This window comes from Salmo salar, chromosome 01 (genome assembly GCF_965601325.2).
Source record: "Salmo salar chromosome 01, fSalSal1, whole genome shotgun sequence".
NCBI lineage: Eukaryota > Metazoa > Chordata > Actinopteri > Salmoniformes > Salmonidae > Salmo > Salmo salar.
The window spans coordinates 182,096,179-182,117,180 of NC_138291.1; the positions used below are offsets into that span (position 1 = coordinate 182,096,179).

The window sequence follows — 21,002 nt, forward strand, 5'->3', positions numbered from 1 at the left end:
GCACAGAATCGTCTAGAATGTCATTGTGTGCTGTAGTGTTAAGATTTCCCTTCACTGGAACTAAGGGGCCTGAACCATGAAAAAACAGCCCGAACCAGATAGTCCACTAGTCTAAAGAAGGCCAGTTTTATAGCTTCTTTAATCAGAACAACAGTTTTCAGCTGTGCTAACATAATTGCTAAAGGGTTTTCTAATGATAAATTAGCCTTTTAAAATGATCAACTTGGATTAGCTAACACAACGTGCCATTGGAACACAGGAGTGATGGTTGCTGATAAAGGGCCTCTGTACGCCTATGTAGATATTCCATTAAAAAGAATCTGCCGTTTCCAGCTACAATGGTCGTTTACAACATTAACAATGTCTACGCTGTATTTCTGATCAATTTGATGTTATTTTAATGGACAAGAATATGTTCCTTTCAAAAACAAGGACATTTTCTAAGTGACCCCAAACTTTTGAACGGTAGTGTAAATATTCAGACCCTTTACTCAGTACTTTGTTGAAGCATCTTTGGCAACGATTACAGCCTGGAGTCTTCTTGGGTATGACGCTACAAGCTTGGCAACACCTGTATTTGGGTAGTTTCTCCCATTCTTCTCTGCAGATCCTCTCTGTCAGGTTGGATGGGGAGCGTCGCTGCACAGCTATTTTCAGGTCTCACCAGAGATGTTCGATCGGGTTCAAGTCCGGGCTCTGGCTAGGCCACTCAAGGACATTCAGAGACTTGTCCCGAAGCCACTCCTGCGTTGTCTTGGCTGTGTGCTTAGGGTTGTTGTCCTGTTGGAAGGTCCTGAACGCTCTGGAGCAGGTTTTCATCAAGAATCTCTCTGTACTTCGCTCTGTTCATCTTTCCCTCGATCCTGACTAGTCTCCCAGTCCCTGCCGCTGAAAAACATCCCCATAGCATGATGCTGCCACCACCATGTTTCACCGTAGGGATGGTGCCAGGTTTCCTCCAGACGTGACGCTTGACATTCAGGCTAAAGAGTTCAATCTTGGTTTCATCAGACCAGAGAATCTTATTTCTCATGGTCTGAGAGTCCTTTAGGTGCCTTTTGCCAAACTCCAAGTGGGCTGTCATGTGCCTTTTACTGAGGAGTGGCTTCCATCTGGCCACTCTACTATAAAGGCCTGATTCATGGAGTGCTGCAGAGATGATTGTGCTTCTGGAAGGTTCTCCCATCTCCACAGAGAAACTCTGGAGCTCAGTCCGAGTGACCACCGGGTTCTCGGTCACCTCCCTGACCAAGGCCCTTCTCTTACGATTGCTCAGTTTGGCCGGGCGGCCAGCTCTAGGAAGAGTCTTGGTGGTTCCAAACTTCTTCAATTTTAAGAATGATGGATGACACTGTGTTCTTGGGGAGCTTCAATGCTGCAGAAATGTTTTGGTACCCTTCCACAGATCTGTGCCTCAACACAATCCTGTCTCTGAGCTCCACTGACAATTCCTTCTACCTCATGGCTTGGTTTTTGCTCTGATATGCACTGTCAACTGTGGGACCTTATATAGACAGGTGTGTGCCTTTCCAATTATGTCCAGTCAATTTAATTTACCTCAGGTGGACACCAAGTTGTAGAAACATCTTAAGGATGATCAATGGAAATCCAGATGTACCTGAGCTCAATTTCCAGTCTCATAGCAAAGTGTCTGAATACTTATGTAAATAAGGTATTTCAGTTTTTTTATTTTTACATGTGCAAACATTTCTAAAAACTTGTTTTCACTTTGTCATTATGGGGAAATCTGTGTAGATTGAGGATTTTTTAAAATTTTCTTCAGAATAAGTCTGTGATGTAACAAAATGTGGAAAAAGGGAAGTAGTCTGAGTACTTTCCGAATGCCGTGTGCAGTGTGTTTCATGTCCTTAAAATCCCCAGAATGAATCTAACATAACTCAAGATTTTTTTGTTAACTAGTAAATAGTAGCCTACAGCAAAGTGTGTTTAAATCATTTCTAACTTGTCAACAATTTCTGCTTGCTTGTTTTTGCTACCATGTGGGTTTTAACTTGCTTGAGCCTGCTAACTGAGGAGTGTTAATTCACCTGTTTCCATACATGTTTCATTTCAAATGGAGTTGTTTATTCTAACTGCTTAACTATTTATCTGTACATGAATTTTTATTTAATTTTTTTACTCATTTTTTTAAATAATCTTTACAGGAAAATGCCACGGGCATTTCACTGCAGCTAATGTAGAAGGAAAAGCTGTGTACATTTGCAAATACTGTGCCCAATCATATGTGAAGAATGCAACAAAGATGCAGAATCATTTGGCCAAGTGCATAAAGTTCCCTCAGCGCTCACAACAAGCAACCTCTGACTAAAGTCCCTCTACTTCTATTGGAGGTGAAAATGATCAATCAGACACAGTATCTATAGCAACAGCTCATGGTCCTCCTGGAATCAGAAGTTGTTTTGACAATGGAGGAACGCAGTCAGAGAAATGCTGATGAATGTCTTGCTCGAGCTGTGTATGCAACTGGTTCACCTCTGATGCTCACAGGCAATGTGTATTGGAAGAGATTTCTGAATGTTCTTCGCCCAGCATACACCCCTCCAACCAGACAGGCTTTATCTACTCATTTGCTGGATGCAGAGTTCAACAGAGTTCAAGTGAAGGTCAAGAAAATCATAGAGAAAGCAGACTGTATTGCAATCATCTCTGATGGATGGTCGAATGTTTGTGGGCAAGGAATAATTAACTACATCAACTCCACCCCTCAACCAGTATTCTACAAGAGCACAGACACAAGGGACAACAGACACACCGGTCTCTACATTGCAGATGAGCTGAAGGCAGTCATCAATGACCTTGGACCACAGAAGGTATTTGCACTGGTGACAGACAATGCTGTGAACATGAAGGCTGCTTGGTATAAAGTGGAGGAGTCCTACCCTTCACATCACACCCATTGGCTGTGCTGCTCATGCATTGAATCTGCTCCTCAAGAACATCATGGCACTGAAAACAATGGATACACTCAACAAGAGAGCCAAGGAAATGGTTAGGTATGTGAAGGGTCATCAAGTTATAGCAGCAATCTACCTCACCAAGCAAAGTGAGAAGAATAAGAGCACCACATTGAAGCTGCCCAGCAACACCCGTTGGGGTGGTGTTGTCATCATGTTTGACAGTCTCCTGGAGGGGAAGGAGTCTCTCCAAGAAATGGCCGTATCACAGTCTGCCGATATGGACAGCCCCGTCAAGAGGATCCTCCTGGATGATGTATTTACAAAAAAGTACAAAAAATATAAATAATAATATGCATGAAATGAAATGTGTATATATTCACTACTGTAAGTAACTCTGGATAAGAGCGTCTGCTAAATGACTAAAATGTAAAATGTATTTTGAGAGAGAGTGGTAAGCAGCCTGAAACTCCTGAAACCAAAGCAGTAGCCATTGCACGGATTGAGGGAGACAACGCCATCCTGTCTGATGTTCAGACTGTTTGCAGATATAAGAGAAGAAATCCGTACAGCCCTGCCCACTTCACTGTTGCTCCAGGCAGAGGAAACTGCAGTTCTGAAATGCATCAAAAAGCGCGAAGACGTCTGCCTGAAGCCCATACACGCCGCAGGGTACATGTTGGACCTCAAGTATGCTGGTAAGAGCATCCTGTCTGGTGCAGAGATCAACAAGGCCTATGGTGTCATCACTACCGTGTCTCGCCACCTTGGCCTGGATGAGGGAAAGGTTCTGGGCAGTCTGGCGAAGTACACTTCCAAGCAAGGGCTTTGGGATGGAGATGCGGTATGGCAGTCGTGCCAACATATCTCATCAGCCACCTGGTGGAAGGGACTTTGTGGATCTGAGGCTCTTTCCCCGGTTGCCTCCATCATCTTCCAAATCCCACCAACATCAGCCACCTCAGAGGGCAACTGGTCCTTGTTTGGGAACACACACCAAAGCACGCAACAGGCTGACCAATACAAGGGTTGACAAATTGTCTATCCGGGCGAATTTGAGGCTTTTTGAGCCTGACAACGAGCCATCCTCAACAAGGTTGGAAAGTGACAGTGAAGATGAGGCCTCAGAGTCTGATGTTCAAGAGGTGGACATTGAGGAGGTCCAGGGAGAAGAGATGGAAGCCTGAGAAGAAGACAACCAAAGCTTTAGTTTCTAGACTATCATTTTACAGATGTATGTTGAAAACGTTTTTTGGGAGATGCGATGGATCATTGGGGATCATTCAATATTCCCTTTCAGTTGTTGTTCAGTGAAATCATCCCATGTGAAGAGTCAACTCATTTAATTAAAGTTACATTCGTAACTCAATTGTTTTTTAAAATGTATATTGGAAGGATTTAATCGTTTGCAATTATGTCTACTTATGATAAGGTAAAAGTTTTCTGTTTCCGTTTCCATATGATATGGAAAATATATCCAATGCAAAAAAAAAAAATCTACATTTTAAATAGTATTAATATTAATTTGCGTATATTTCTTTTAATTCCCATTAATTCCCACGGAAAGTTTCCACCTCTGCATATTGCCCAAAATGTGCAACCCTAGTGACGACGTGTTATCTTATGTAAACAAAGTCAGTGCTGGTGAGCAGGTCTTTCTCACCGTCTATTGGATAGAGAGCAACGCCGCAGCTGTTCACTCCATGTTAGTGAGCAAATGGACAAATAAAACCCCAACCTTTCATTTACCCGTTGTGACGCACAGATGTTTTGTACCATTTTTTTACATTTACATTTTAGTCATTTAGCAGACGCTCTTATCCAGAGCGACTTACAGTAGTGAATACATGCATTTTTGTTGTTGTTGTTGTACTGGCCCCCCGTGGGAATCGAACCCACAACCCTGGCGTTGCACACACCATGCTGGTGTTGCAAACACCATGCTCTACCAACTGAGCCACAGGGAAGACTGACTTCATGACCAAAAATATCCTATTTACACTTTAGTGTATTTTGACACTAGAATAAATGTTTCTGACTCATGTTGATGCCACACAGGCTGTTTTTAAAGGGATTTGTTGCTTTTTAAAGGGTTGGAAAATGTGACCTATATTATACTCTCTGCCCATCTGTTAGACTGAACGGCTTGGTGTGGTCCATTATACTCTCTGCCCATCTGATAGACTGAACGGCTTGGTGTGGTCCATTATACTCTCTGTCCATCTGATAGACTGAACGGCTTGGTGTGGTCCATTATACTCTCTGCCCATCTGTTAGACTGAACGGCTTGGTGTGGTCCATTATACTCTCTGTCCATCTGATAGACTGAACGGCTTGGTGTGGTCCATTATACTCTCTGTCCATCTGTTAGACTGAACGGCTTGGTGTGGTCCATTATACTCTCTGCCCATCTGATAGACTGAACGGCTTGGTGTGGTCCATTATACTCTCTGCCCATCTGATAGACTGAACGGCTTGGTGTGGTCCATTATACTCTCTGCCCATCTGTTAGACTGAACGGCTTGGTGTGGTCCATTATACTCTCTGTCCATCTGATAGACTGAACGGCTTGGTGTGGTCCATTATACTCTCTGTCCATCTGATAGACTGAACGGCTTGGTGTGGCCCATTATACTCTCTGCCCATCTGATAGACTGAACGGCTTGGTGTGGTCCATTATACTCTCTGCCCATCTGTTAGACTGAACGGCTTGGTGTGGCCCATTATACTCTCTGCCCATCTGATAGACTGAACGGCTTGGTGTGGTCCATTATACTCTCTGCCCATCTGTTAGACTGAACGGCTTGGTGTGGTCCATTATACTCTCTGCCCATCTGTTAGACTGAACGGCTTGGTGTGGCCCATTATACTCTCTGCCCATCTGATAGACTGAACGGCTTGGTGTGGTCCATTATACTCTCTGCCCATCTGATAGACTGAACGGCTTGGTGTGGTCCATTATACTCTCTGCCCATCTGTTAGACTGAACGGCTTGGTGTGGTCCATTATACTCTCTGCCCATCTGATAGACTGAACGGCTTGGTGTGGTCCATTATACTCTCTGCCCATCTGATAGACTGAACGGCTTGGTGTGGTCCATTATACTCTCTGCCCATCTGATAGACTGAACGGCTTGGTGTGGTCCATTATACTCTCTGCCCATCTGATAGACTGAACGGCTTGGTGTGGTCCATTATACTCTCTGCCCATCTGTTAGACTGAACGGCTTGGTGTGGTCCATTATACTCTCTGCCCATCTGATAGACTGAACGGCTTGGTGTGGTCCATTATACTCTCTGCCCATCTGTTAGACTGAACGGCTTGGTGTGGTCCATTATACTCTCTGCCCATCTGATAGACTGAACGGCTTGGTGTGGTCCATTATACTCTCTGCCCATCTGTTAGACTGAACGGCTTGGTGTGGTCCATTATACTCTCTGCCCATCTGTTAGACTGAACGGCTTGGTGTGGTCCATTATACTCTCTGCCCATCTGATAGACTGAACGGCTTGGTGTGGTCCATTATACTCTCTGCCCATCTGTTAGACTGAACGGCTTGGTGTGGTCCATTATACTCTCTGCCCATCTGATAGACTGAACGGCTTGGTGTGGTCCATTATACTCTCTGCCCATCTGATAGACTGAACGGCTTGGTGTGGCCATTTAGGTTAACAGACGATCCTGACCCGATCCTATTTGTCTGTAAGGTGAGATCCTAAAGCAGGAAACAGCTGTTCACCCCCCAGCACCTTCTTTTGTTTTGTTGCATCGTGGTAACAAAAGTTGCAGTACATATTCTGCTCTTCTGTAGCGTGTGCAATGATGACAGAGGGGAAAAGACAGTGTTCTTTGTTTGATGTGACTCCTTTTTGTTTTTAATATTGCAAAAGGAAGTAGAAGTTTCCCCATTTTTAAGGATTTCTGCTTTAAATGGAAGTGAAAGAATACAGGTGTAAGAGAATGTCTCTGACGATCAGTGATACAGTCGTTATGGCGATCAGTGACACAGTCGTTATGGCGATCAGTGACACAGTCGTTATGGCGATCAGTGACACAGTCGTTATGGCTAGGACAACCTCAGGCCAGAAAGCTGACGTTGTTTGTTTCCATTCCAGGAGGGAAGAAGGTCGGCATCAACCCCAAGATTAATAACCTGATGCCGGGTTATGAGGGGGCAAAGCATGGCCTGGTGTGGATCTGCGACAGCGGAATACGAGGTAGGAAACCAAACAATGTATCCCAAATGGCGCCCTATTCCCTACGCAGTGCACTACCCTGGTCAAAAGTAGTGCACTGCATAGGGAATAGGGTGCCATTTGGGACGCATTCTTACTCCAATTTCATCATTCTTATCACTATGGCTGATGCGTGTCTTATCCCTTGAGGGCTGATGCGTGTCTTATCCCTTGAGGGCTGATGCCTGTCTTATCCCTTGAGGGCTGATGCCTGTCTTATCCCTTGAGGGCTGATGCCTGTCTTATCCCTTGAGGGCTGATGCCTGTCTTATCCCTTGAGGGCTGATGCCTGTCTTATCCCTTGAGGGCTGATGCCTGTCTTATCCCTTGAGGGCTGATGCCTGTCTTATCCCTTGAGGGCTGATGCCTGTCTTATCCCTTGAGGGCTGATGCCTGTCTTATCCCTTGAGGGCTGATGCCTGTCTTATCCCTTGAGGGCCGATGCCTGTCTTATCCCTTGAGGGCCGATGCCTGTCTTATCCCTTGAGGGCCGATGCCTGTCTTATCCCTTGAGGGCCGATGCGTGTCTTATCCCTTGAGGGCTGATGCGTGTCTTATCCCTTGAGGGCTGATGCGTGTCTTATCCCTTGAGGGCTGATGTATTTCCCATCAGATAATGGAGGTTCCATTCAGCTCTTGTTTTGAACCTTGAACCTACAGTTGAAGTCGGAAGTTTACATACACCTTAGCCAAATACATTTAAACTCAGTTTTTCACAATTCCTGGCATTTAATCCTAGTAAAAATTCCCTGTCTTAGGTCAGTTAGGATCACCACTTTATTTTAAGAATGTGAAATGTCAGAATAATAGTAGAGAGAATGATTTATTTCAGCTTTTATTTATTTCATCACATTCCCAGTGGGTCAGAAAGTTTACATACACTCAATTAGTATTTGGTAGCATTGCCTTTAAATTGTTTAACTTGGGTCAAACGTTTTGGGGGGCCTTCCACAAGCTTCCCACAATAAGTTGGGTGAATTTTGGCCCATTCCTCTTGACAGAGCTGGTGTAACTGAGTCAGGTTTGTAGGCCTCCTTGCTCGCACACGCTTTTTCAGTTCTGCCCACAATCTTTCTATAGGATTAAGGTCAGGGCTTTGTGATGGCCACTCCAATTCCTTGACTTTGTTGTCCTTAAGCCATTTTGCCACAACTTTGGAATTATTTTTGGGGTCATTGTTCATTTGGAAGACCCATTTGCGACCAAGCTTTAACTTCCTGACTGATGTCTTGAGATGTTGCTTCAATATATCCATATAATTTTCCATCCTCATGATGCCATCTATTTTGTGAAGTGCACCAGTCCCTCCTGCAGCAAAGCACCCCCACAACATGATGCTGCCGCCCCCGTGCTTCATGGTTGGGATGGTGTTCTTCAGGTTGCTAGCCTCGTCCCTTTTTCCTCCAAACATAACGATGGTCATTATGACCAAACAGTTCTATTTTTGTTTCATCAGACTAGAGGACATTTCTCCAAAAAGTACGATCTTTGTCCCCCATGTGCAGTTGCAAACCGTAGTCTGGCGTTTTATGTCGGTTTTGGAGCAGTGGCTTCTTCCTTGCTGAGCGGCCTTTCAGGTTATGTAGATATAGGACTCGTTTTACTGTGGATATAGATACTTTTGTACCTGTTTCCTCCAGCATCTTCACAAGGTCCTTTGCTGCTGTTCTGGGATTGATTTGCACTTTTCGCACCAAAGTACGTTCATCTCTAGGAGACAGAACACGTCTCCTTCCTGAGCGGTATGGCGGCTGCGTGGTCCCATGGTGTTTATACTTGCGTACTATTGTTTGTACAGATGAACGTGGTACCTTCAGGCGTTTGGAAATTGCTCCCAAGGATGAACCAGACTTGTGGAGGTCTACAATTTTTTTTTCTGAGGTCTTGGCTGACTTCTTTAGATTTTCCCATGATGTCAAGCAAAGAGGCACTGAGTTTGAAGGTAGGCCTTGAAATACATCCACAGGTACACCTCCAATTTACTCAAATGATGTCAATTAGCCTATCAGAAGCTTCTAAAGCAATGGCATCATTTTCTGGAATTCTCCAAGCTGTTTAAAGGCACCAGTCAACTTAGTGTATGTAAACTTCTGACTCACTGGAATTGTGATACAGTGAATTATAAGTGAAATAATCTGTCTGTAAACAATTGTTGGAAAAATTACTTGTCATGTTGGAAAAAGTACTTGTCATGTTCAAAGTAGATGTTCTAACCGACTTGCCAAAACTATAGTTTGTTAAGTGGTTGAAAAACTAGTTTTAATGACTCCAACCTCAGTGTATGTAAACTTCCCACTTCAGCTGTATATCATCAGGCTTTGATTGCTTTACTTACAAACATGTTTGTATTTGATTCCTCTAGATTCAAATACTGTAGTTGGATGAAACACTTTGAGCATGGTGGGTTCATTTAGATCCCATTGCCTGATTTTGTAAAAGCTTTTGGTGACAACGATTGATTGGCCAATCCTGTCCTCTTCCCTCGCCAGTGAAACCGGACACTCTGACAGATATGGCCTATCAGATGACGGAGAAGGTGGGGCTAGTCCACGGCCTTCCCTACGTGGCCGACAGACAGGGCTTCGCTGCTACACTGGAACAGGTGAGAGTCCTTATAGACAGGGCTTCACTGCAACAGGTGAGTGTCCTTACAGACAGGGCTTCACTGGAACAGGTGAGAGTCCTTATAGACAGGGCTTCACTGGAACAGGTGAGAGTCCTTATAGACAGGGCTTCACTGGAACAGGTGACAGTCCTTACAGACAGGGCTTCACTGGAACAGGTGACAGTCCTTACAGACAGGGCTTCACTGCAACAGGTGAGTGTCCTTATAGACAGGGCTTCACTGGAACAGGTGAGAGTCCTTACAGACAGGGCTTCACTGGAACAGGTGAGAGTCCTTACAGACAGGGCTTCACTGGAACAGGTGAGAGTCCTTACAGACAGGGCTTCACTGGAACAGGTGAGAGTCCTTACAGACAGGGCTTCACTGGAACAGGTGAGAGTCCTTACAGACAGGGCTTCACTGGAACAGGTGAGAGTCCTTAGTGACGCAGCGGTTTAAGGCACTTCATCTCAGTGCTAGAGGCGTTACTACAGACCCTGGTTCGATCCTGGGCTGTGTCACAACGCTGGCCGAACAAGACGTAGCTACAAACAAAATTGAGTTAAATGGTTCCTTTCCTGTGGCGGTCCTCGTGAGAGCCAGTTTCATCATAACGCTTGATGGTTTTTGCTACTGCACTTGAAGAAACTTTCAAAGTTCTTGAAATGTTATAGATTGACTGACCTTCATGTCTTAAAGTAATGATGGACTGTCATTTCTCTATGCTTATTTGAGCTGTTCTTGCCATAATATGGACTTGGTATTTTACCAAATAGGGCTATCTTCTGTATACCCCCTTGTCACAACACAACTGATTGGTTGAAATGCATTAAGGAGGAACGAAATTACACTAATTAACATTTAACAAGGCACACCTGTTTATTGAAATGCATTCCGGGTAACTACCTCATTAAGCTGGTTGAGAGAGAGCCAAGAGTGTGTACAAAGCTGTCATCAAGACAAAGGGTGGCTACTTTGAAGAATCTCAAATATAACTTATATTTTGATTTTAACACTTTTTTTGGGGGGTTACTACGTGATTCCATATGTGTTATTTCATGGTTTTGATGTCTTCACTATTATTCTACAATTTTAGAAAATAGTAAAAGTAAAGAAAAACCCTAGAATGAGTAGATGTGTCTAAACTTTTAACTGGTATTATATATGTATTTTTTTTTGTCAGGTGTACTTGGGCAGGGTTCTAGGGCAGGGTTCTAGGGCAGGGTTCTAGGGCAGGGTTCCCCAACTGGCGGCCTGCGGGTGATTTTTATTTTATTTGGCTCCCTGTGTTTTCTGAGGGGGAAAAAATATTTACATATTTTTTTGAGAGATGTAAAAACACCAGCGAATCAGCTCCAAGTGAATTTGAAAATATTTTCCAAACTAGTCCCACGCATTATAGAGACGTATAAACTCAGCAAAAAGAGAAACGTCCTCTCAGTCAACTGTGTTTATTTTCAGCAAACTGAACATGTGTAAATATTTGTATGAACATAACAAGATTCAACAACTGAGACATAAACTGAACAAGTTCCACAGACATGTGACTAACAGCAATGGAATAATGTGTCCCTGAACAAAGGGGTGGGGTGGGGTGGGGGGGGGGGGGGGGGTCAAAATTAAAAGTAACAGTCAGTATCTGGTGTGGCCACCAGCTGCATTAAGTACTGCAGTGCATCTCCTCCTCATGGACTGCACCAGATTTGCCAGTTCTTGCTGTGAGATGTTACCCCACTCTTCCACCAAGGCACCTGCAAGTTCCCAGACATTTCTGGGGGGAATGGCCCTAGCCCTCACCCTCCGATCCAACAGGTCCCAGACGTGCTCAATGGGATTGAGATCCGGGCTCTTCGCTGGCCATGGCAGAACACTGATATTCCTGTCTTGCAGGAAATCACGCACAGAACGAGCAGTACGAGCAGTATGGCCCTCCAGCATTGTCATGCTGGAGGGCCATGTCTGGATGAGCCTGCAGGAAGGGTACCACATGAGGGAGGAGGATGTCCCTGTAACGTACAGCGTTGAGATTGAGCTTGTTGTCATTGCAGGCAATCTGATGATGCTGTGACACACCGCCCCAGACCATGACGGACCCTGCACCTCCAAATCGATCCTGCTCCAGAGTACAGGCCTCGGTGTAACACAAATTCCTTTGACGATAAACGCAAATCCGACCATCACCCCTGGTGAGACACTTTTTGCCAGTTCTGTCTGGTCCAGTGACGGTGGGTTTGTGCCCATAGGCGACGTTGTTGCCAGTGATGTCTGGTGAGGACCTGCCTTACAACAGGCATACAAGCCCTCAGTCCAGCCTCTCTCAGCCTATTGCAGACAGTCTGAGCACTGATGGAGGGATTGTGCGTTCCTGGTGTAACTCGGACAGTTGTTGTTGCCATCCTGAAAAGGGGGACATTTCTTTTTTTTGCTGAGTTTGTGATTGTATACAAATGTAATGTGATTGATTATGTAGTGGTTAAATATTATATCTGTTTGGCCGCATTGCAACCAATTTGCGGTCTACAAAATATTTGTAATTATGATCTGGCCAAATGACCATCCACTCAAGAAGAAAATCGTCCCCCGGCTGAATCGAGTTGATTTTCCCTGGTCTAGGGGTCTTAGGCCTGTCTAAATGATCAGTAATCTGTCCTACCAGTAATCTACCTCCTTTTCCTAACAGGTGTATTTTGGCACGTCCCACCCGCGCTCCTACATCTCAGCCAACGTGACGGGTATTAAGTGTGTGACCGGAATGTCATGTCTGATGAGGAAAGATATCCTGGACCAGGCTGGAGGGCTGATCGCCTTCGCTCAATACATCGCTGAGGACTACTTCATGGCGAAGGCCATCGCTGACAGGTGCAGTCATTACTTTATCTTCCATGTTAGCGCTGGGGGGAGTTGCTGGGAAGAGTTGGCGCGTCAGGGCTGGGGGGAGTTGCTGGGAGCAGTTGGCGCGTCAGGGCTGGGGGGACTTGGCGCGTCAGGGCTGGGGGGACTTGGCGCGTCAGGGCTGGGGGGAGTTCGCGCGTCGGCTCTGGGGGGAGTTGGCGCGTCGGCTCTGGGGGGAGTTGGCGCGTCGGCTCTGGGGGGAGTTGGCGCGTCGGCTCTGGGGGGAGTTGGCGCGTCGGCGCTGGGGGGAGTTGGCGCGTCGGCGCTGGGGGGAGTTGCTGGGAGGAGTTGGCGCGTCGGCGCTGGGAGGAATTGGCGCGTCGGCGCTGGGAGGAGTTGGCGCGTCGGTGCTGGGAGGAGTTGGCGTGTCGGCGCTGGGAGGAGTTGGCGCGTCGGCGCTGGGAACTCCCTGATATTTGTTTTCCATTTCATTTCTATTGTTTACATCTTTGCCTTCTAGTCCTCCCCCAACACGGTGGCCTGTTTTATTGATTATTGTGCCACTAAACATCAGTAATTGATCGTGCTGTGGTATGGTTTATTGATGCGCTTCCATTGGAATCAGACCCTGGTCTCAATTGGGCTACCCTGAAGTAAAAAAATGTGTGTGGCTATGGTCCAGGTCCTACTATAGGTGTTAAACGGGAAGACCATGATGCTGGTTCCTCACGCTGAATATAGGCCAGGACTAACTGTAATCCACGGTCGGTTTTCTGTAAACCGACACTAGAAACGCCAGCTAACTTAACCCAAACCACTGCTAGCTAACTTAACCCAAACCACTGCTAGCTAACTTAACCCAAACCACTGCTAGCTAACTGAACCCAAACCACTGCTAGCTAACTGAACCCAAACCACTGCTAGCTAACTTAACCCAAACCACTGCTAGCTAACTTAACCCAAACCACTGCTAGCTAACTTGACCCAAACCACTGCTAGCTAACTTGACCCAAACCACTGCTAGCTAACTTGACCCAAACCACTGCTAGCTAACTTGACCCAAACCACTGCTAGCTAACTTGACCCAAACCACTGCTAGCTAACTTGACCCAAACCACTGCTAGCTAACTTGACCCAAACCACTGCTAGCTAACTTAACCCAAACCACTGCTAGCTAACTTAACCCAAACCACTGCTAGCTAACTTAACCCAAACCACTGCTAGCTAACTTGACCCAAACCACTGCTAGCTAACTTGACCCAAACCACTGCTAGCTAACTTGACCCAAACCACTGCTAGCTAACTGAACCCAAACCACTGCTAGCTAACTGAACCCAAACCACTGCTAGCTAACTTGACCCAAACCACTGCTAGCTAACTTGACCCAAACCACAGCTAGCTAACTTGACCCAAACCACTGCTAGCTAACTTGACCCAAACCACTGCTAGCTAACTGAACCCAAACCACTGCTAGCTAACTTGACCCAAACCACTGCTAGCTAACTTGACCCAAACCACTGCTAGCTAACTTAACCCAAACCACTGCTAGCTAACTTAACCCAAACCACTGCTAGCTAACTTAACCCAAACCACTGCTAGCTAACTTAACCCAAACCACTGCTAGCTAACTTAACCCAAACCACTGCTAGCTAACTGAACCCAAACCACTGCTAGCTAACTGAACCCAAACCACTGCTAGCTAACTGAACCCAAACCACTGCTAGCTAACTTAACCCAAACCACTGCTAGCTAACTTAACCCAAACCACTGCTAGCTAACTGAACCCAAACCACTGCTAGCTAACTTAACCCAAACCACTGCTAGCTAACTGAACCCAAACCACTGCTAGCTAACTTAACCCAAACCACTGCTAGCTAACTTAACCCAAACCACTGCTAGCTAACTTAACCCAAACCACTGCTAGCTAACTTAACCCAAACCACTGCTAGCTAACTGAACCCAAACCACTGCTAGCTAACTGAACCCAAACCACTGCTAGCTAACTTAACCCAAACCACTGCTAGCTAACTTGACCCAAACCACTGCTAGCTAACTTAACCCAAACCACTGCTAGCTAACTTGACCCAAACCACTGCTAGCTAACTTGACCCAAACCACTGCTAGCTAACTTGACCCAAACCACTGCTAGCTAACTTGACCCAAACCACTGCTAGCTAACTTGACCCAAACCACTGCTAGCTAACTTGACCCAAACCACTGCTAGCTAACTTGACCCAAACCACTGCTAGCTAACTTGACCCAAACCACTGCTAGCTAACTTGACCCAAACCACTGCTAGCTAACTTGACCCAAACCACTGCTAGCTAACTTGACCCAAACCACTGCTAGCTAACTTGACCCAAACCACTGCTAGCTAACTTGACCCAAACCACTGCTAGCTAACTTGACCCAAACCACTGCTAGCTAACTGAACCCAAACCACTGCTAGCTAACTGAACCCAAACCACTGCTAGCTAACTGAACCCAAACCACTGCTAGCTAACTGAACCCAAACCACTGCTAGCTAACTGAACCCAAACCACTGCTAGCTAACTTGACCCAAACCACTGCTAGCTAACTTGACCCAAACCACTGCTAGCTAACTTAACCCAAACCACTGCTAGCTAACTGAACCCAAACCACTGCTAGCTAACTTGACCCAAACCACTGCTAGCTAACTTAACCCAAACCACTGCTAGCTAACTTAACCCAAACCACTGCTAGCTAACTTAACCCAAACCACTGCTAGCTAACTTAACCCAAACCACTGCTAGCTAACTGAACCCAAACCACTGCTAGCTAACTGAACCCAAACCACTGCTAGCTAACTTAACCCAAACCACTGCTAGCTAACTTAACCCAAACCACTGCTAGCTAACTGAACCCAAACCACTGTTAGCTAACTGAACCCAAACCACTGCTAGCTAACTGAACCCAAACCACTGCTAGCTAACTGAACCCAAACCACTGCTAGCTAACTGAACCCAAACCACTGCTAGCTAACTTAACCCAAACCACTGCTAGCTAACTTAACCCAAACCACTGCTAGCTAACTGAACCCAAACCACTGCTAGCTAACTGAACCCAAACCACTGCTAGCTAACTGAACCCAAACCACTGCTAGCTAACTTAACCCAAACCACTGCTAGCTAACTGAACCCAAACCACTGCTAGCTAACTGAACCCAAACCACTGCTAGCTAACTGAACCCAAACCACTGCTAGCTAACTGAACCCAAACCACTGCTAGCTAACTGAACCCAAACCACTGCTAGCTAACTGAACCCAAACCACTGCTAGCTAACTGAACCCAAACCACTGCTAGCTAACTGAACCCAAACCACTGCTAGCTAACTGAACCCAAACCACTGCTAGCTAACTGAACCCAAACCACTGCTAGCTAACTGAACCCAAACCACTGCTAGCTAACTGAACCCAAACCACTGCTAGCTAACTGAACCCAAACCACTGCTAGCTAACTGAACCCAAACCACTGCTAGCTAACTGAACCCAAACCACTGCTAGCTAACTGAACCCAAACCACTGCTAGCTAACTGAACCCAAACCACTGCTAGCTAACTGAACCCAAACCACTGCTAGCTAACTGAACCCAAACCACTGCTAGCTAACTGAACCCAAACCACTGCTAGCTAACTGAACCCAAACCACTGCTAGCTAACTGAACCCAAACCACTGCTAGCTAACAATCAATGGGAGTGATTGCAACTTAACTTCCCCTTTTTTTTTAACTGAAGGCTCACTGTTTCCTTTGTCCCTCCCTTTTCTCACAGGGGATGGAAGTTCTCCATGGCAACGCAGGTAGCCATGCAGAACTCTGGGTCCTATTCGATTGGTCAGTTCCAGTCCCGCATGATCAGGTAAGCCATCAGGGCTTTGTGTTTGTCCCCATATCCCACAGTGGAAGACCCAGAGGTATAAAGTGTCTCACACACACACACACCCATTGTTCTAGAGCAGGGGTGTCAAAGTGAGTTCCCGGAGGGGCCCCGCGGGTCTGTGGGAACTGAGTTCCCGGAGGGGCCCCGCGGGTCTGTGGGAACTGAGTTCCCGGAGGGGCCCCGCGGGTCTCTGGGAACTGAGTTCAACACATTGTTGTAGTTTATTTCAACATGTTTATTTAGCTGTTGTATTAGTATCTTAATAGTCCTGTTTGAAGTCCACTGACTGACCTGCTACATTTGGGGGGAAATTCTTCAGTTTCTACTATGGTGTCTGATCCTCCCTGTCAGGTGGGCCAAGCTGCGTATCAACATGCTCCCCGCCACCATCTGTGAGCCCATCTCAGAGTGTTTCGTAGCCAGCCTGATCATTGGCTGGGCAGCGCATCACGTGTTCCACTGGGATATTATGGTCTTCTTCATGTGCCACTGTCTGGCCTGGTTCATCTCTGACTACATCCAGCTCCGAGGAGTTCAGGTACACACACACACACACACACACACACACACACACACACACACACACACACACACACACACACACTCTGTCTGGCCTGGTTCATCTCTGACTACATCCAGCTTCGAGGAGTTCAGGTACACACACACACACACACTCTGTCTGGCCTGGTTCATCTCTGACTACATCCAGCTTCGATGGGTCCACAGACCGGTTTAGGTACCGGATGGAGTACTCTCTCTTCCTACTACTATACTGGCTCTCAATAGCTGCTTTCACATTGTCACGCTTAATCTGTGCAGCCCAGTGCTAGCTAGAGCCAGAGAGGTTTGAAAGTGAAGAAACTCGAGTAGCGACGACTTCCTGTAACTTGAGACAGAAACATGGAGAATAAAGCACGGGGAATAAAGCACGGGGAATAAAGCACGGAGAATAAAGCACGGGGAATAAAGCACGGGGAATAAAGCATATGGGGAATAAAGCACGGAGAATAAAGCACGGAGAATAAAGCACGGAGAATAAAGCACGGGGAATAAAGCACGGGGAATAAAGCATATGGGGAATAAAGCACGGGGAATAAAGCACGGAGAATAAAGCACGGGGAATAAAGCACGGGGAATAAAGCACGGGGAATAAAGCATATGGGGAATAAAGCACGGAGAATAAAGCACGGGGAATAAAGCACGGGGAATAAAGCACGGGGAATAAAGCACGGGGAATAAAGCACGGAGAATAAAGCACGGGGAATAAAGCACGGGGAATAAAGCATATGGGGAATAAAGCACGGGGAATAAAGCACGGGTAATAAAGCACGGAGAATAAAGCACGGAGAATAAAGCACGGGGAATAAAGCACGGGGAATAAAGCACGGAGAATAAAGCACGGGGAATAAAGCACGGGGAATAAAGCACGGGGAATAAAGCATATGGGGAATAAAGCACGGGGAATAAAGCACGGGGAATAAAGCACGGGGAATAAAGCACGGGGAATAAAGCATATGGGGAATAAAGCACGGGGAATAAAGCACGGAGAATAAAGCACGGAGAATAAAGCACGGGGAATAAAGCACGGGGAATAAAGCACGGGGAATAAAGCACGGGGAATAAAGCATATGGGGAATAAAGCACGGGGAATAAAGCACGGGGAATAAAGCATATGGGGAATAAAGCACGGAGAATAAAGCACGGGGAATAAAGCACGGGGAATAAAGCACGGGGAATAAAGCACGGGGAATAAAGCATATGGGGAATAAAGCACGGGGAATAAAGCACGGGGAATAAAGCATATGGGGAATAAAGCACGGAGAATAAAGCACGGGGAATAAAGCACGGGGAATAAAGCATATGGGGAATAAAGCATATGGGGAATAAAGCACGGAGAATAAAGCACGGGGAATAAAGCACGGAGAATAAAGCACGGGGAATAAAGCACGGGGAATAAAGCACGGGGAATAAAGCACGGGGAATAAAGCATATGGGGAATAAAGCACGGAGAATAAAGCACGGGGAATAAAGCATATGGGGAATAAAGCATATGGGGAATAAAGCATATGGGGAATAAAGCACGGAGAATAAAGCACGGGGAATAAAGCACGGGGAATAAAGCATATGGGGAATAAAGCATATGGGGAATAAAGCACGGAGAATAAAGCATATGGGGAATAAAGCATATGGGGAATAAAGCATATGGGGAATAAAGCACGGAGAATAAAGCACGGAGAATAAAGCACGGGGAATAAAGCATATGGGGAATAAAGCATATGGGGAATAAAGCATACGGGGAATAAAGCATATGGGGAATAAAGCTGTAGCTGGAAAGAAACATATTCCTTTATTTGATCTCACAGGGCGGTGCGCCTGTCTTCTCCAAACTGGACTACGCTGTAGCCTGGTTCATCAGAGAGTCCATGACCATCCAGATCTTCCTGTCGGCCCTGTGGGACCCCACCATCAGCTGGAGAACGGGGCGCTACAGGTTACGATGCGGGGGTACGGCCGACGAGATCCTGGACGTATAGCCGCCTGCAATGAGTCCCACCTACAGGGGCAATACCCTGGGTCCAGTCACCCCCAAGGACCAGAGACAATGCCAGACACAGACTGAACCTTGTCCCGGATGGCACCCTATTCCCTACATAGTGCACTTTCTGACCTGGGCCCACACTTGCCTGTACTTTCTGCTCTGCTCAACAGTAGTGGACTATATAAGGAATAAGGTACCATTTAGGGACTCGGGCCAAAGAGATGGTAACATTTGAGAAGGAGAAACGGCTATGGAATCATCCAAAGTGTTGGCTGTTTTTAAACCTTTGTGTTAAAAATGTTTTCATCCTTTATGTTACTGGTGCTCATCTTTCCTGTTTTAATTTAAAACTCTTGCTTGGACGACTCTCCAATAGGGAGACCGGGCCCATGGCAGGAGAGAAAGGTTGTGTCCCAAATGCACCCTATTCCCTATATATAGTGCACTACTTTTGACCAGAGCCCAATGGGCCTTTTGTGGGAGAGAAGGGTTGTGTCCTAAATGCACCCTATTCCCTATATAGTGCACTACTTTTGTCCAGAGCCCCTATGGGCCCTATAAAGGGAATAGGGTGCCATTTGTAAATAGCGTGACTCTCTTCAGCCAGGCTTTGGGGATACGACGTGTACTTCCTACCGTAAGTTTTCACTAGGCTATCATTAATATGTTGGTACAATATCGCTAAGTCTCAAGCAGCACTAACTAGAATAATATCGTTTTCCACTCACTTCTTTAGTTTTTATTTATTTTTTTAAATATGAGAACTACTGAAAGCTGTAATTTATGAATTCCCTTTTGCTCTGTTTTTTTAAATATTTTGTTCCCTGGTCAGATTTGTTTTCATGCCATGTGCTGGTACGCTGATCTGTAGTTATCTGAGCCAATAAGATCACAGCTGTACTTACTCATCAGAAGTCTCCTGCTGAGCTCCTGGAGAATTACTTCCTGGTTGTGCAAGCTTTTATTACAACCCTGCACTAACACACTTTTTGGTCTGGACCATGATTAGCGGATTTGGGTGTGTTAGTGCAGGGCTGGAACAAAAGCCTGACCCTACGGTATGACGCACTGTTCTCCCTTCACCCCCTGAACCAATCCTCATCTTAACGTGAGTTCCTCTGACTGTCTGGTCTGTCAGTGTTCTGTCATTTAAACAGAAGAAGAGTTTAGGCTGAAACCTTTTGGGATTTAAAAATGTATTTTGGTGGGAAGAAATGTTTTCCATGTGTTTCTATCTTCTCCCCCCTTATTCATTTCATTAGTGTCACATTGTGTAGTGTGGAAGTTCTATAGCTGTAGGTTGTGTGTCCACAATGGCACCCTAATCCCTATCGTTTACTGCTTTTGACCTGGTCCCATATAGCTCTGTAGTGCACGATGTAGGGTGAACAGGGTTCCATTTGTGACACAGCCTAGGTATTTTGTCGTGTGACTGTATACATAATGTGACTACTGTGCTACCAGGCTTAGACTCTTGGGTTGGATGGCAAACCTATACATACAAGAGAATGCCTTTTAAAGTGAATACTTTTTGTGTCCTCAGTACAATTTATCGCCCTCCCTTCCCTCTCTCTCACTACCCATGTAGCCTCCCTCTCTGTCTCTCTCTGTCTCTCTCTGTCTGTCTCTCTGTCTCTGTCTCTCTTCACCCCAGGCTGTCTCTCTCTCCTCCCCAGGCTCTGTCTCTCTGTCTGTCTGTCTCTCTCTCTCTCTCTCTCTCTCTCTCTCTCTCTCTCCTCCCCAGGCTATCTCTCTCTCTCTCCTCCCCAGGCTATCTCTCTCATCTCTCCTCCCCCAGGCTGTCTCTCTCTCTCTCCTCCCCAGGCTGTCTCTCTCTCTCCTCCCCAGGCTGTCTCTCTCTCTCCTCCCCAGGCTGTCTCTCTCTCTCCTCCCCAGGCTGTCTCTCTCTCTCCTCCCCAGGCTGTCTCTCTCTCTCTCTCTCCTCCCCAGGCTGTCTCTCTCTCCTCCCCAGGCTCTC

General features: G+C 46.1%; 1 protein-coding gene across 1 annotated transcript in view; it reads left to right on the plus strand.

The window, feature by feature from the left end:
* LOC106572764 (ceramide glucosyltransferase) overlaps positions 1-20,800 on the plus strand; it is a 53,954-nt gene extending 33,154 nt beyond the window's left edge. The window contains exons 4-9 of the mRNA XM_045694147.2: positions 7,031-7,132; positions 9,640-9,752; positions 12,436-12,614; positions 16,378-16,464; positions 16,837-17,023; positions 18,849-20,800. Of these exons, the coding sequence (XP_045550103.1) occupies positions 7,031-7,132; positions 9,640-9,752; positions 12,436-12,614; positions 16,378-16,464; positions 16,837-17,023; positions 18,849-19,019 (839 nt within the window). The 3' untranslated portion in view covers positions 19,020-20,800. The remainder of the gene's footprint in view (positions 1-7,030; positions 7,133-9,639; positions 9,753-12,435; positions 12,615-16,377; positions 16,465-16,836; positions 17,024-18,848) is intronic.
* The last annotated feature ends 202 nt before the right edge of the window (positions 20,801-21,002 follow it).